The sequence below is a fragment of the Thermobia domestica genome, chromosome 14, assembly GCF_964235325.1.
Source record: "Thermobia domestica chromosome 14, izTheDome1.hap1.1, whole genome shotgun sequence".
In the NCBI taxonomy this organism is placed as follows: domain Eukaryota; kingdom Metazoa; phylum Arthropoda; class Insecta; order Zygentoma; family Lepismatidae; genus Thermobia; species Thermobia domestica.
Genome location: NC_137467.1, coordinates 74,903,747 through 74,920,537, shown reverse-complemented (window position 1 = coordinate 74,920,537; position 16,791 = coordinate 74,903,747). Strand labels below are relative to the sequence as shown.

Genomic DNA, 16,791 nt, shown 5'->3' with positions numbered 1-16,791 from the left:
AAGACTATTCATGGCTTTGGATTAATTGTTTTAACTCTCATTTATCTGTTATAATAAACTCTGTTATAACAACATTTATATATATGTCTGTATTTTCATTAATTTCGATCGTGTCTGAAGAAGGATATGCTAGATATCCGAAACAGTTACAAATTATAATTTAAAATAAAGTAAAGTTTTAAGCTTTGGTCAGTGTCTCTTTTGTTAAAACATTTAGAGGGTTTGGATAAGTGTATAGTGAATTGTGTCAGATAGGTGGAACATGGTTCACATTAAGACAAAGTTGTTGTTCATTCGATCTTTCATTGATTTCGGAGTTAACAATTATCTACATTTTAAAGAAAATAACAACACTTCTCTAAACATTATTTTTTATTTTAAATGGGTGAAAAAAGTACAACACTAAACATATATTGTACACCAAAAAATATTCCAAATATCAAACATCATATCTTTTTATCATTCTCAAATTTTTAAACAATGTGTTATCTTTACAATGGATACGAAATGCTACTTTAAAATTATTATTTATTTTTTAAGATTAATATTAACATTTGTTCTGAAGCTTATCTTCATGATCTTTGTATATTGTAGGGGTTTCCAAACTTCTTGATACCGCTTCAAAATTTCACGTTTTTCATTTGACTCCTCTGTACCCATTTTCAAAGTTAAAATACAATTCGTTCCAAATTAGCTAATCCTTCACTAAGAGTAAAAAGATCGAATTTCCGGAAGAAATGGAATTGATTTCGGAAGAACCACAGAGAGACTAACTGATGCTATAGTTTATCCCTGAGTAAGTAATTACAACCGAAAAGAAAAAACGCGATGATTGGAGCTAACTTTGATGTCATCATTTAATTGCCATGGTAACTGTCACACTGGAATCTACACTGGAAATTTCGATGGAAGATGAAAGCGAACTTGCACAACAGGTTAAATTAAAATTAGTGAAGGCTGTGGAATCAACCAAAAATACCAACCACTATTTGTTCATTGTTACGTATATTTTGTATATTATTATTATTACTGTTGATAGTAATAATAATACAATCAGTGACAGCCCATGCTATCAAACCAGAATATGCCACTGCGTAATATGTATGTATATGAATCTGAAGATTGTCTCTTTCCTTCTGTTAGTGTTTCAATCTAATACCACTAGCTGTATTCAGCTATAACATTTTGAAATCGTATGAAGATTTTAGACACCATGAAGTTAAAACCGTAGCATCGATTCAGATTGAGTTACTGTAGTAAATACTCTATTTATTTATTTATTTATTTTCCATTTTGTTAAAAAATCAAATACATACAACATCGTACATATACAACAAGTTAACATCATTAATAAATCACAATATTGTTTTTCAAGTTTCGAATTATCTTCAGCTTATAGTGTGCATATATCATACCTATAACACTGTTAGTTCCATTTTATGTTCTCAACATAGTAAAGTTGAAACAATAAACTTCCAGCGTAATCATAGTCATAGTAACTCACACGATATGATAGCATGTCTTCAACCCATATGAACAAAAGGATTTGGTCTAAGTTTCTTTTTCCAAAGAATCGACTTTTGTAAAATGAAGCAAATTCCTAGTGACGAAATAACAGTTATTTTGTGTTTAATTCCATTCATACATTCATAATTTGAACAACTGAAACGAAATAGTTCACTTTATTATTAATATTATTGGTCATAATTATGTGCATAACTCAAAAGAATTTTGCTCCTAATTTCAGTAGAAAATCGCTATCAATTATATATATAAGTAAATATCATGTTCTCGTTGCATAAAATTCAAATTTAAGTTTATAATGTACAATATTATTTTACTAACTTACACATATACATATATTCTAAAATTTGTTAATACCATACTGTCAACATTCGTAACATTTCTACAATCTATACACACACACAGAGGAAATCGTGCAATCATCTCTCACACACACACATTCACTAACAAAAATACAATTTTTTGAACACTCCTTATTTACAAAGAAAAAACACACTATGTACAGATTTTAATATGTAGAGACAGTCACTTGGTGCTCTATCACAGTTATGCTATTGTTCGTTTCCCGAGTTCTCCGTTACATATGCCATTCATAATATTTGCATTCTGTAAAGGATGGTTCACTTGTTCATCAGCACCACTGTTTTTTGACTCCTGCTTCTCGGATTCTCTATTGTCTAAGTTATTTTCGGTCTTCTGTTTCCTTTTGTTTGATTCTGAAAGAAATAAAAAGATACAACAGTATTTCATTACAATTATCTTCCTTTTAAAGCGAAATCAATTATATAATGTTTCACCACTGTTATACATATTTGAACGATCTCGATCAAATTTTCAACATAGATGAGGTCCAACCCTGGGACGGGACGGCTTTTATCGTATCACTTTGACGGTGCAACTTAGAGGGAAGTAGAGGGAAATATTTTAAAATGATCGAAAGTTCCTGATATAAGTGTCGAATAAATAGTTTTCGGGATCGCTTAGATAAACAGCGACACTTCCGATGCAGTTTAAATCAAAATTCAGCCGTGTATATCAAATGAAATGTACTTTCCCCGTGCGAAGAACGAGTATTATGCTAGTTTTAAATAAATTATGATACGAAGTGAAAGGATCACGCACTAGAAGTTTCAGTTTCGTCCAGTAAATGTCAACCACTGCATGCTTTTTACTACCATCGAACGGCGCATAGTGGCCGGAAACTGGGAAAACGCGATCAAAAATCGATTTTCTCAACTACGCCGCCTATGAAATCGGTATTGACATTTGATTATAAGTATGTCTCCTTCTTCCAAATCCGGAGTTTCAGGACAAAGGAATATTTTCGCTGTCCCCAAAATGCATGTAAACATGAACAAATAAAAATGTCGAAAAATCAGTAAAAAAAAAAACGAACTAAATTATATATTTTAACCATTTATATCGTTTCTGAGGTCGATGAAAGTGGTCGGATATTACATTGAACTCAAATACTGTGTGTTTAGTGAAGGGTTTTATTTGTTATCCATTGACATATCATTTATATGATAGCTTTGTTAGTGTTACTGAAAAGTTACATATATGCTGATATTAGTAGATCTGCAGTCTAAGCTTACCCTTGCTTAACTGCAAAATAAGATTTATTGAGTTGACCATAAGTAGTACAAAGGTTGAGCATTGGAAGTAGCTGCAGCCAAGTGCAGCTAAAGGACTCAGACCCATCTAACTGGAAATGCGTGATGAGTAATGTTCAATCGAGATCCGCTATCTGAGCCTTATAAAAGGAAAAGGCATATTGTCTTGTACGTAATTTGGATCGCCCTTCATTCCTGAATCAAAGTTGTAGTGAAAGCCTCATACATATTGCAGTGATAAACTATTAGTCGTATGGAGCTGTTGTGTATTACACGTCAGTGATGTAGTGTATAAGAAGATTCTATAATGAATATTTTAATCTTACCGAAACAACGTAATCGTGAACTAAATTACATTCCAGTAAGTATTAGTGTTTTTCTTCGAAGATGGTGAGAGTACAAAACCGCGAACTTTAATTTTGTATCCTAAGGTCAAACACACATTTGTTTTACATTGTCTTTTTATTAGTTGCACATACAATAACAGGAGAGCACATTGAACTTGTAATCGCTTCATGAATGCATATTAACACCTGTCATAACTTCGTACTGGCTATCGATGTTCAATTCACATAAGGCGTCAACATGTTATGTTTTCAATTTATAAACTGCATGTATGATTCACGATGGTGGATTTCAAGATGGCGGCTTTCATTGTTCTGTATCCTCCCCAATTTCTCCTCACCTACATTATTCATTTGGTTATATTTTTCAGTATTTGACATTTATGCGAAGGTTTCCACACTTTTGGACCACTCTGTGTGTATATATAAATGCACTTATTGCAGTAGGGGTTCTTCGAATCACTTTTGCAGTACTTGCAATTGATATAGCAAGGACAATTACGTATAAAACGATAGAGATACGTCCATCAACTTCCATTCTTTCGGAATAAACTATTTTTGTACGCATTTTCCAAGTTTCTGACCACTGTGCGGCGTGATGTGTAACTTCTAATGCCTTTGCTTCAATAGTAACGAATGGGGTAGGAATAACTACCGTTAAAGTCATCCTTACCAATGAAAATGTTAACGGAATGACTTCAGTATCTAACTAACTCGGTTGATGGTAACCGTTCCAATTATCTATTGCAAACAACAGAATTCGCTTCCGTTATCGTGTGGAGTAACAGGCGATCGTAAGTCACTGTTAGCCGTTAAGAGTCCTTATCACTGCGAAATTAAAATACCGCTAATTTTACAGTAATTATGTGATATCTTCAAACAGATAAAAGATAATCGAAAAGTGAAACAAGACCGCTCTAGACGACGTTATTTTGCATGAGGTAGCGTTATCACGACTGACCTAGTAGCTTTGCGTTTGCAGTTATTTAGAAACGCGAAAATAAATGCCGATTTTCTAAATGGCTGTAAATCGAAAGCAGATAAGTGAGTCTTGATAACAGTATCTCACGCAAAATAATATTGTCTAGGGAGGTCTTGTTCCACTTTTCGATTATATTTATTCTGTTTGAAGATATCACATAATTACTCTAAAATTAGCGGTATTTTAATTTCGCAGTGATGAGGCCTCTTAACATATTAATGGATATTGTTTGCAATAGACAATTACAGCGGTTATCATCAACCGTGATAAATAGATACTGAAGTCAATTCATTAACATCTTAACGGCTAACAGTGACTTACGTCCGTATACTACTCTATACGACAACTCTTTAACGAAAGCGCATTCTGTTGTTTGCAATAAAGATGTTAACGTAATCCTGAAATAACAGGATTATGGATGAAAAAGGGAGAAAAGTTAGACGGAATGATCACGGAAAATGAGCTAATGGTTATAAATGAAGAAGGACATTCGCCAACATTTAGAAACACGTAAGGTGAGGAATCGAATATAGGCGTAACATTAACAGAATGTGCAACAGGCGGGTTTTAGATACGGTCACACTAAGTGAGCACAATGTTATTATATTCAAGATTGACGGTAAAAATGGGAACGAAAATATGAAAGCATAAAGAAACACACTAATCTACAACACCAAAAGAATAAATTGGGAAAGATTTTGGAGAAACATAAACCTAACGAATATAAATGATGATGATGATGTAGATGATTTGTCAGTAAAAATAGAAGACGAAATAATAAACGATATTAAAAGTTTAACTGAAAAAAAATCACATGACAAAGAGATTATTATTATTATTATTATTATTATTATTATTATTTTTATTATTATTATTATTATTAACATGTTATTATTATTATTATTTTGAATGGGAGAGTTGTAAAATCTAAACACGAAAAAAAGAAAAGCAGAGAAATTATACAAAGCAGAACTCAAACAAAAAAGACTAGAAAAATATAGACAAACAAAAAACAAATATCAAGATAAACTAAAAGAAACAAAATTTTAAAAAGTTGAAAAGTATTTTTAAAGGAAAACATAAATCTAGACATCTGGGGTGAACCCTATAAAATAATTAGTAACAAATTTAATAAGCGAAAAATACTTTCTACCCTTAAAATGGACAATGGAGAGTACACCAACGGTTGGGAAAATACAGCAAATTATTTCATGACAAAGCTCTTACCGACTGACGACTCAACAAAAGACAACGATGGTCACAGACAGACACGAAATCAAATGAAAATACCAGCGAGAAATGATGAACAAATAAAAAAAAACTACAAACGAAGAGATAATAATGTATATAAAAATTCTGGAAAAGAAGAAAGCCACAAGACCGTACGAACTAAAATAAGAAATATGCGAGAGTCAATCAAAAAGTTAATTACACTGCTTAGGAAAATAAAACAGGATAGAAATTTTACAATAAGTTCATTTGTATCGTAAAGTTCCATTCACAATCTGTTTTTCAACGTAATATCCTCCGTTATTTAAACATTTGTCGAGGCGTAGTACAAGTTTTTCTCTCTATGCCTTCTGCAAAGAAATCCCTTCCAATGCCCGATAACCAGTTTTGGGCTGCAGCTTTCCCCCCGTCATGCGAGTGGTATCGTCGTTTTGAAATTTCGTCTATTTTTATGTGTCTCTTTGCAAGAATGCATTCATTCACGGGAGCAAAGATTTTCGGATTTGTTGCAGTTGGTCGCGGCCGGCTTCCCTCTAGCTCAACATCTTCAGTATTTGTACTTCCGTTCTCAAACATGTTGCACCACTTCGCGACAGCTTGACGTGATAATGTATTTTCACCATACACTTCACGCAACTGCCGATAAATTTCAGTGCAGTTACACCTTTTCGCCCACAAAAAGCGAATCACTACACGTATTTCCAATTTGGACGTCACTTGCAGCCGTTGAGACATGTTTACGACTAATTATTATCAGAACACGTCCACTGCGTCGTAAAAGCCGCTACGTCAGACAATATAGCCACATGTCTGCAGAGTTGCCACACAGTTTCACCAAAATAGTCTTTGACCGAAAATATTTACGAAGGAGTGCAACTAACTTTCTGACTAACCCACGTACAAGAATCATATGGAAAAATGGGCCTCATACTTATCGATACTGTGCAACTTGCATCTAAAACAGAGGAGGGCACCTTAAAACGGGAAGAAAGAAAACTGAGTCATAATCAAAAAGAATGATGACAAAATGAATGATGATCCAAGAGCATACAGACCATCTTGCCTCTTAAATACAATTTGCAAACTTTTCGAAACAGTAATCGTACAAAAGTTAAACAAATGCAAAAAATTATAGACTACAACGTGGTTTTCGTAAAGGAAGAAGTACTAAGACTGTAACAAGGAAACTATTGGAACTAATTGAAAAGGGTAAGATCGAGAAATATCAGGTAATAGACCTAATATACACAGATATAAGTGGGGCCATCGATAGCCTATGATGGCCTCATTATTCAAGCAATTTAAAGAAATGGGGCTACCAAAGTCCTTCTTTGAATTGATGATGGATTACTGAACTGATAGGAACGTAACAGATATAGCAGCAAATAAAAATATAACTACGCATAATACGAAAGGATGCCCACAAGAATCCATAACTGGTCCAACATTATGGGATATTGTAATAGATCCATGTCTGAAACGTCTCAATCGACTTGAAGTAACAGAAAGAGTGGTTGGATATACTGATGACATAGCGATAGTGTTGTCGGCATCCTCAAAACACGTAGTAGAAAAAAAAGGGAAACATAATATTAGAAAAGCTACAGAAATGGTGTTCAGCAAATAACTTAATTCTTTCTGCAACAAAAACAAAGTATACAATTCGACAGAAAAATCCAACAAAAGGATAGAGTTAAAGAATTTAAGTACCTGAGAGTATGGATACATGAAAAATTAAACTATGAAAGACATATAGAGGAGATTACGAACAAAAGCAAAAAGGTAGCACACAAATTACTTACAATCAAAAGAAGGGACTACCAAATCTCTAGGTAGTTATTGCAAACTTATAACAAAACAGGGACCATGCCAGTACTTAGCTATTGTGTCAGTGTCACGCACTTCTTATGAATATAAAACTAAGACAAACTACAAGAAAGAGAGGTAGTACTTATAGGAACTCTGGATGTAATAAAAACCATGTTAACAGAGGCTCTTCAGGTATTGACTCAGGAAGAACCCATACATTTCCTGGTACTAAGACAGGCTTACAAAATATGGACGAAAAATAACGAAACGACAAAAATTTTAGAAATATTAGAACAAATTCCAAATAACGAAACAGAGTTAGATAAAATTATGGAAAGGAAATAGCAACAGGAATGGAAAAACTCAAGTAAAGGACAAAAACTAAAAGAATACATACTAACGATAGAAATAATTAAAAATATGATAAATATAAATAAGGAGATCATGGAGACATTTTCTGGCCATGATTCAAGTCACATTTATACAGGAACACAATAGAAGTAGATGAGACATGTATCTGTGGAATTTCCTAGACACCCGAAAATGTAACATGGACTTGTGTGTGCTTCATAACAAGGGAAGATATAATAAATATCAGAGATGAACTCAAATAGGATACATGGAAAAACATCAGACAGAATAGAATAAAGCTACAGAAATTCCAAGAACTAACAAAGCTTATAGTGAGAAATACGAGGAATAGAAGAATTGAAAAGAAAAGAAGGAGAGAGCAGGACACAAACTACATTAAAAAAAGAAAACACCAATATACATAATTCTGTCCACAAATAATAATAAAACAATTCCTGGAACAGAAATGACGCTTCTTTTGTTTTGTGTTTAGTGTCAGTGTTAGTGTCGTATTGTTATTTGTGTCTTAAATGTGAATGTTTGCTGCGACCTCAAGAAGCAAATAATAATAATAATAATAATAATAATAATAATAATAATAATAATAATAATAATAATAATAATAATAATAATAATAATAATAATAATAATATAAAATAATAAAAACCAGGAAAAACTCAAAAGTAACTTGTACAAACCAATATTTCCTTCGCAACGTATCTCTATTTTACTTTCATATAATCTTTTCAGTTTACTTTCAGGTGGCGGTAGAGGAAGCAACCCAAAATAGTGCAACCGATTAAAATTTTAATGAATGACAAATGGAAAAGAGAAACTTTATCTTATGTGTGAATTGTATTGTTCTCTTATCTGTTTCTATAAAAAATAATATAATATAATAAAGAATGAATAAAAAAAGTGTATATTAAAGGGCATGGTTTAAAGTATTAGATACCATGCTAGAAAAATATGCCTCACCTCAACCTGCTGAGGATGGTGCATGGGGTCTCGGGTTCAAACCCTGCTCCCGCAAAGTGAACTTTGTGGTGGACAAACATCGCATGCGTGGGTTTCCTCGGGATTCTCCCGTTTCCTCCTACTTTCTTCATTCCACCATTTTCACTCATTTCTCATCTTCATTGTCTCCTTTAACCTAGCCGGCGTAACCGTGGGACATCATTTCATTTTCAACTTGCTGAGGAACCAAAACCGAACAGAAGAGAGAGATAAACTGAAATAAAAATAAAAGAGAGAAAATAAAGGCAAAGTTGTGACTGCCCTATAGTAAGTCCAAAAGCAATTGGCAACGGCAGGAGTATGGGGAGGCTTTAAAACAACCCCCGTCAAAAAAAAACATAATAATAGCAATTTTAATCATGCTAGCATCACATAACCGAACACAAACCATTTACTCTCTTTAGAAATCAGAGAGGTTCGCCATGTTAAACCATCACTGCTCAGTTCATTGCACTCTGTCGCTCTAGTGTTCTTAAGATGGTACAGAGGAGCATATCACCACCAACAGCCTGGCGCTGCGGTCGGTGCGTAACCGTTGCCAACCTGGGCGCTTAACATGTTTCCTCTGTACATTATATGAACAGAGGAAAAAAGAGATGGAGTAGTTGACAGTGGATCCTTCAAAATATTAGTGGATCCTTTGCTGAACCCCCTTTTAAAATCCTAGCTACGCTACTGGTAAGTTACTAGATTGTGTTTTCAAATAACTACTAAGATTGGAGCCCCATAAAGCAGTGAATGATTTTGTGTTTCAATACCCAACGCAAAGGCTAGCAACATAGCATTGAGCACCACGTGCGCGAAGAAAGCTGTCAGAAAGGACAAGTATCAATTGCAGTGTAGTATCCTTTCGTTCATTACAATATAATGACACTAAGGAGTAATGTAAATACTGAATCCTAACGATAAAATGTACTTCTTTCGGACAACATTTTCAATTATCTCTTTCAATTAAAAAAAAAAAAAAGTTCTAAGTCAACTACTTGGTAAACGCAGAAGATCGATATTTATGGGTCGTTTACTCATATATTGAAGAAAATGTGTGACACACAATAGTTTCATTTTTCATTTTTTTAAGTTTTAATTTTGTAATTATCATAATATGGGAAATTCAAGAGCAAAATGGAAATTTCATGTCGAGATGGGATTTTATAATGTTTTAGGTTGGCATCACTGATCAATAGTTACACAGCGGCACGGATTTGAGAATAACGATCAAAATATTTAAATTTCAAAAAAAGTATTTGTTTCACCATGATTTATATCTACTTTTAATTCATTGATAAAGATGTCTATGTAGCATTTTTATTAGAATCACGCAAATGGGACTTACAATCAGTGCCAGATTTAGTATAAGCAAAACAAGTTATAGCTTAGAGCCCCACTCGCTTGGGGGCCCAAAGTTTTAAACAAAAATGATTGTAAGGTAATTTCCATATAACTAGAGAAAGCAAATAAGATAAAACAATAAGGCACATCCAACAATGGTGCTTTGTATTGTTATGAACCATGAACTAAGCTCTTATGAAGCAAGTAATAGGACTATTTTTCAGGCTCACTTGTCGTGAGGCCCCTGTTATCCAGCCACGCTTATAATGAAGCCTCCGTTTCAAAGTCCTGCTTGTAATGGGTCCTTGTTTCCATTTAGATATTCATTAGATCCATAAATTATCATATAGTATATATTCAAACCTAAGAAACGGCGACATTTTGTCGCTGAAAAACAAAGTTTAACGTATAGAGGGATCATAAAGCTTGACATATAAACGATCCCTTTCAATAGCTTAGGGCTCCATCAAACCTAAGTTTGACACTGCTTACAATATTGTAACGTTAATCCCTTCCCTCTGTTACTTCACACGAAGCGAATTTTTTATTTTTATTTATTTATTTTTTTTTTATTTTATTATTTTATTATTATTTTTTTTTTTTGCAATAATCTCTAGTTTGTTTATGGAATCAGTTCATTAAGCATTTACAGTGATAATCACGTATAAACACGGAGTGCCCGATCTTCTCTAAAATGCGGATCATGTAAATGTATGGAGTCCGTTTCAAAATTTATTTCAACGGTCATTTACCGTACGTTTGCGGAGCTAGCAGTCCTGAGTAATGTTTTTATATCATAGCTTCTCATTCTGTCACTGTATGGTGGGCAAATGTTTATACTCGTTCTGTAAGCATAACTTTACATATGCGTTTTCATTTCCAATGTCATCTACTTTGTCACCTTTTTATTTTTACTACATTTCATCACATTTATGATGAGATTTCCAAGGAAAGCATTTCCTTATAATGTAACGTATTATATATTAAAATAAAAAGGAAGATTGAAACTTTTCAACAGTGTATATGATACATGTATTTCACAATTACAGGTTTTAAGATATTATTATTATTTTTTTAATGTAGCAAAAATGGCCAGCATTCTTGGGATGGTTTGCCACCAAGAGGTCAGCACTGTAAGTGTTAAGCCTTAACGGGTAACAATGACTTTAACTGCAATTATCCGTATCCTATTTTCTATTAAACAAAGGTAGTAGAGCTTTCACATCTTGCTCACAGATGGCAGAAAGATCCTCAAGCTGGTGACATCTACTGGACGAAATTGAGACTGCTAGTACGAAATACTTTTTACTGTCTACCAGTTTCTTTCTTTCTTTCTTTCTTTCTTTCAAACTTGTTTCAAAGTTTAAAACATCCATTTACAAATGTTGTTCGAGCTGCTGTCATCAGAAACCCACAATGTTCTGTTCGATGCCACTGGACATCTCTGTGGCTGCATCGGTCAATAATTACGCAGGATTTAAAATTCCATTCTTATATGTTGTAGGTAGCCCACCAGCTAAAAGCCAATAATCATCTAAAACGCGGACAATTTTCTTAGGAACTGTTGGCCAAGTGATCGTGTGCTATCAATACTGCCAGGACCATGGGTTTTCTTTTTGAAGATTTTGGTGGAAACATATCATGACTATAACGTCCAATGATAATGTTCTATGATGAACTCCTCTGTTGTGTGAGGCCTACAGGGTGTCCAAGAAGTCCTGTGCCTCAAGGTGTATGTGGCCCCCTGTAACGTCTTCGGTGGGAACAATCCAGGTTCGATTCCCAATGTGGGACATTTGGTTGAAAAGGTATAACAGCTTTTCCAGGCCACCCCTCTGAGTGAGGATTTTCCTGGATACTCATTTATACCAGCAAAATGCCGGGATGGTATCCGATTCTTTCTTTCCCCTTTCGCTAGCTGAGGGACGTCGTGAAGAGGTTAAGGCCATAGGTACTGATGCCCAGAAATATGTAGACCTATCTGTAAGTTTGCGTAACAAGTTCTTGGTCAAATAAAACACTGTCTGGTATCTCTGTCGTAGTCACGTGGTGCATTTCAATTGTGAAAATGGCTGATACGATTGTTGCTGGAAAAGTTTCTGCAATCAGTATTAAAAAGGACATATGAAATTCTGGAAATAGTTTTAATGTTTTTCATAGTATTAACCTTTAAGATCGATACACTTTTGTGTATCCCTAAATCAATTTTGAAAGCAGTTTTTCCACTTTGACTCTAGAAACGCTGTTCAGAATGCGTCAACAGCTACTTCAGGCTACAAAAATCGCTAACCATGCATCTTACTTTTCGTGTATGGGAACATAATACAAGTCATTAGGTAAGTACGGATAATGAGTAGGGGTGTTCGGAATTCGATTTCGTATTCCGGAATTCGGAATTCATCTAATTCCGGAATGTTCCGGAATCCCGGAATTTCGGAATTCCGGAACGTTTCAAAAATTCCGGAATGTTCCGAAATTCCGGAACGTTTCGGAATTCCGGAATGTTTCGAAAATCCTGGAACGTTTCGAAGTTCCGGAATGTTCCGAAATTCCGGAACGTTTCGAAATTCCGGAATGTTCCGCAAATTCCGTAACATTCCAAAAGTTTGGAATTGTGGAATGCTCAAAAGTATGAAATTCGGAACTGTTTTCAAGACTGAAATTTTGAAGCTCACTGTTGATTCTGGAATCGTAATATTAATATTAGTTCGAAGTTTGAATATAAAAGTTCGAAACAGTTCTGAGGCAATGGTTCTCAAACATTGTTACAAGGCTTTAATCCCACAAATTTACTCGCAAATACTTTCTCGTTTTCACTTTGGTATCTATGGAATATAGTAGCAACATGTCTTAAACAGTTATGCATTCTGGTATTTACAATTATTGGAATAAAGTACAGCATTTTATCTTTATCTTTTACATTTTTTTTCAATCATTGCCATTTTGTATTTTGAAGTACCAACAAGGAAACAATTTACATGTTTGGCATTTTAATTCCAAAATATTTGTTTTACTATTAAGCAAACAATACAAGAGCACACGAAACATTTGTAGTCATGTCATTTGGAATTATATTAATGAACTTTTAATCTAAAGTACAAGGAGTACATATGAGTAATACATAATTGTGAAAATTTTGACAACTGAAACCCTGAAATGGTATAACTGATGCTACCTGAGACGTCATCAAATAATGCAACAAAAATGTAAATGTAAATTACTATTGAAAGAAAAAGCAAAATTTCTGTGCTACAAAATAATACTGTTAGAGAACAATGATGTGGATAAAATATTATAAGAGCATGTATTAAATGTCAATTTTCATATAAATGCCCAGAGGATTTTTGTAAAAATTAGGGGAAAGTATACTTTAGACGATATTAGACAAGGCAATTATGTATGCAAAATTAGGAGACATGCATTCAAATTATTTCCTGTAATAAAAATTAGAATTCAACTTTCCATGGTAGATTGCATATGTTCTATCTCCGAACAAGGTGAAATACGTGCAATTTACTATGGAAAGTTGAATTCTAATTTTTATTACACGAAATAATTTGAACGCATGACTCTTAGCATGCAAGATTGCATAGAAAATTGCATCGCATAAAATGGGCTTTAGGGACTTTTAGCTTAACAAACTTCTTTTATCTCATTGATCTTTTTTATCTGCTTTATTTGAGAAATCAGGAGAAAGAAAGTTTTCGCCAACTTTTCTACTCAAGGAAAGTAAGACATCAATTTTTGTAAAGATCAATTTACGCGAAGTACGAATAGTTTTTGATACAAATTAATTATTTCGTAAGAGCGAAATATGAACATTGGGCTAATACTTTTAATGTGAATATTAACATTTACGAAATAATTTCTTTCATTTTTAACTTTTACCATCGCTACTCACAATTTCGGGTATACTAATTGAACATTTACCTTTCTTGTTGTTAGTTAGTCATTGGTGCAGACCCTTTCATCTGAATGCATAACTACCCTTCATATTGCAGCTTTGTATGAAAATGTACATATTCTGTTGGCTTGTATCAATGTAATTGTTTAAAGAAAGTAACATGCTTTTACATCAGAATTTCACAACATTGATAATATATTGGTGATTAATACAATTTCCCAACAAACCAATTTTAAATGTTTTTCACTCACACAATTCATTTATTACCTTGAATAAAATTTTGATTAGTAGAGTTAGAACTAATCTTCATACGTAGGTTCCATTGCTTAGTATTTAACTGATAGACACCTTTATTTATAGTTAGTTATTCAAATAAGTGTCGCAGGACAAGAAAAGAGTAGCGCGTACATGTGAATAATTATAATATATTATGTAAAGTTTGCACCTCTATTCGATTTACTCTCGTTGTACATTTTGACAAGTTATGCAAATAATGCTTGATAAAGCTTTCATTTAAAAAAACAGCAGTAGCATCATGATTATAGAAGTTACAAAAAACATTAAACAGTAATCCCTTGTTCTAAGAAATTTTTTGCTGTTTACAGCATGCAGTATACTAAATACAATACAAACGATGCATTATTAATTTTAGCTTTGCGTGATTTGAACCTGAAATATGAAATACTGATTCTAGTTTCCAAAAAGTTCATGCAACATCAATAATGCATATTTTTACATAACACGGGCAGCAGCATAATAATTGTACATTTATATATCTGAAGATAAAAGAATATTAAACACTATTTTGTAACAAATTATGTAAGATACTAAACGGTATCACAATAATATCTGCCTACCAGCTATAACATCATAGTATTAAACTGTCATTACAAATTACTAGAATTTTGTGGTGTTATGAAAAAACTTCGACTGGTTGAGTTTAAACTTGAATGACTAAATTTGAATTTAGTTTTATTTTTAGGCAACTAAGGCTAAAAATAAAAATAAAACTGTCGCGCGAGAGGCGTAGGTGTAAAGATGTAGAAAGGCAGAGTCCTGGCCGTACAGCTTTATATGTAACTTTTGAATAGTTCGTTATAGTTAGTCCTGATGAGACGATCCATGACCTCAGTGCTTTCTTTTCCCATATTATCTCTACTTTATTCATTAATAAAAGTTAAGGAGATTTTTCTCTTATTTTGATTTTTCGCCATGCCATTTTGATTTTTCTTTTTCCGTAATTAAAATATATTTTTACTATCTATATTTGCAAGTAACAAGCTCACAAGCCAAGCTTTGATTTTGGCGCGATAAATTCGGTGCTTTGGGTACGTCATTAAATTCGCTTTTATCCCTTGTAGGGTATTATTTCAGATTGTTTAATACAAAAGCGTCTTATTTCCAAAAGGACACTGCTTCATAGCGTATGCTACGCTATGGCATATTGAAATGCCACGAAAACTATAGTGTTCACGTCATGTTACATATGCACATCAAGCTTTAGTCAACGAAATGATCTATTTGTTCACAAAACGGAAACACCTGACTTAGCAAAATAATATTCTGTGCACTATTGCAGATTATCACAAATTAAAATGCCAAGCCATCAACCAACTATCAAGAAAAAAAAATCTAGCAACAAAGCACGGACATCGGTGGGTTGGGAATCATGTTCCTCTTTAGATTATTGACAAATAATTTCTACTTCCCTCCCAGTAAGCAGGGGTGTGGGGAAACCGGAAATACTGATCAAAATTTTTTTTCAAATATTTCAGACTATCGTATCCCTTTAATTACTGAAAATCGTATTTTCTTTTAAATGATTCTCTGCCCCTCCTTCAGGTACTTATACTTAACAATGGCCATTCATCAAAAGATATGCAGTTCAATTTCTTGTTAGGGTTGCCTCGTATAAATGGAAAAGGTACAGTCGGTATTCATTTAAAAAAGAATACACAAAATGGTTTATAAAAAAGGTGTTTCTTGGAAAATAAACCAAACTAAAGGGAAGAACTAGCTCGAATTTCTGTTTTCCGATTTCTGCAACAAACAAAATCACGGAATTTACACTGAATCACTTATGATTGAGACTTTATGGATAACCAGACAAAGTTCCAAATCTTATGCGCAATCGTTCACAGTGAACGGATCTAGAGAATGAAACAAACCAGTTGCCGTGGACCAAAACTCCTTCCTTCAGCACAGCGGAATCAATATCCAGTTTCAAAGCTAAGCTTTGCGCACACCTCTCAGTTCGGGGTAACAGCAGAAATTATTTTTTCAATAATAAGATCCGGAATGTTTCGAAATTCCGAAATGTTCCGAAATTCTGGAACGTTTCGAAATTCCGGAATGTTCCGAAATTCCAGAACGTTTCGAAATTCCGGAATGTTCCGGAATTCCGGAACGTTTCAAAATTCCGGAACGTTTCGAAATTCCAAAATTCCGGAACGTCTTGAAACTGTGTTCCGATTCCGGAATTGGAATTTCCGTTCCGAAAAATTCCGGAATTCCGGAATTAGGAACAGCCCTAATAATGAGTTACTAATTCGATAGTGGTGAAGAATGGTGCAACACTTTAGGTTGTTTTACACAATTCATTGTCGACTTCCTGCCAACAAATTGGTGTATACCATTCAACATTTACAGTCCTTAATAATAATAACTTGATTGGCAGCACTCCTAGAA

The 16,791-nt window shown here is 33.7% G+C and overlaps 1 protein-coding gene across 1 annotated transcript in view; it reads right to left on the bottom strand.

The window, feature by feature from the left end:
• Positions 1–354: 354 nt before the first annotated feature.
• Positions 355–16,791, bottom strand: part of LOC145670624 (O-acyltransferase like protein-like) — a 430,615-nt gene continuing 414,178 nt past the window's right edge. Inside the window, exon 4 of the mRNA XM_081739416.1 lies at positions 355–2,240. Coding sequence (XP_081595542.1) covers positions 2,071–2,240 — 170 coding nt within the window. The 3' untranslated portion in view covers positions 355–2,070. The remainder of the gene's footprint in view (positions 2,241–16,791) is intronic.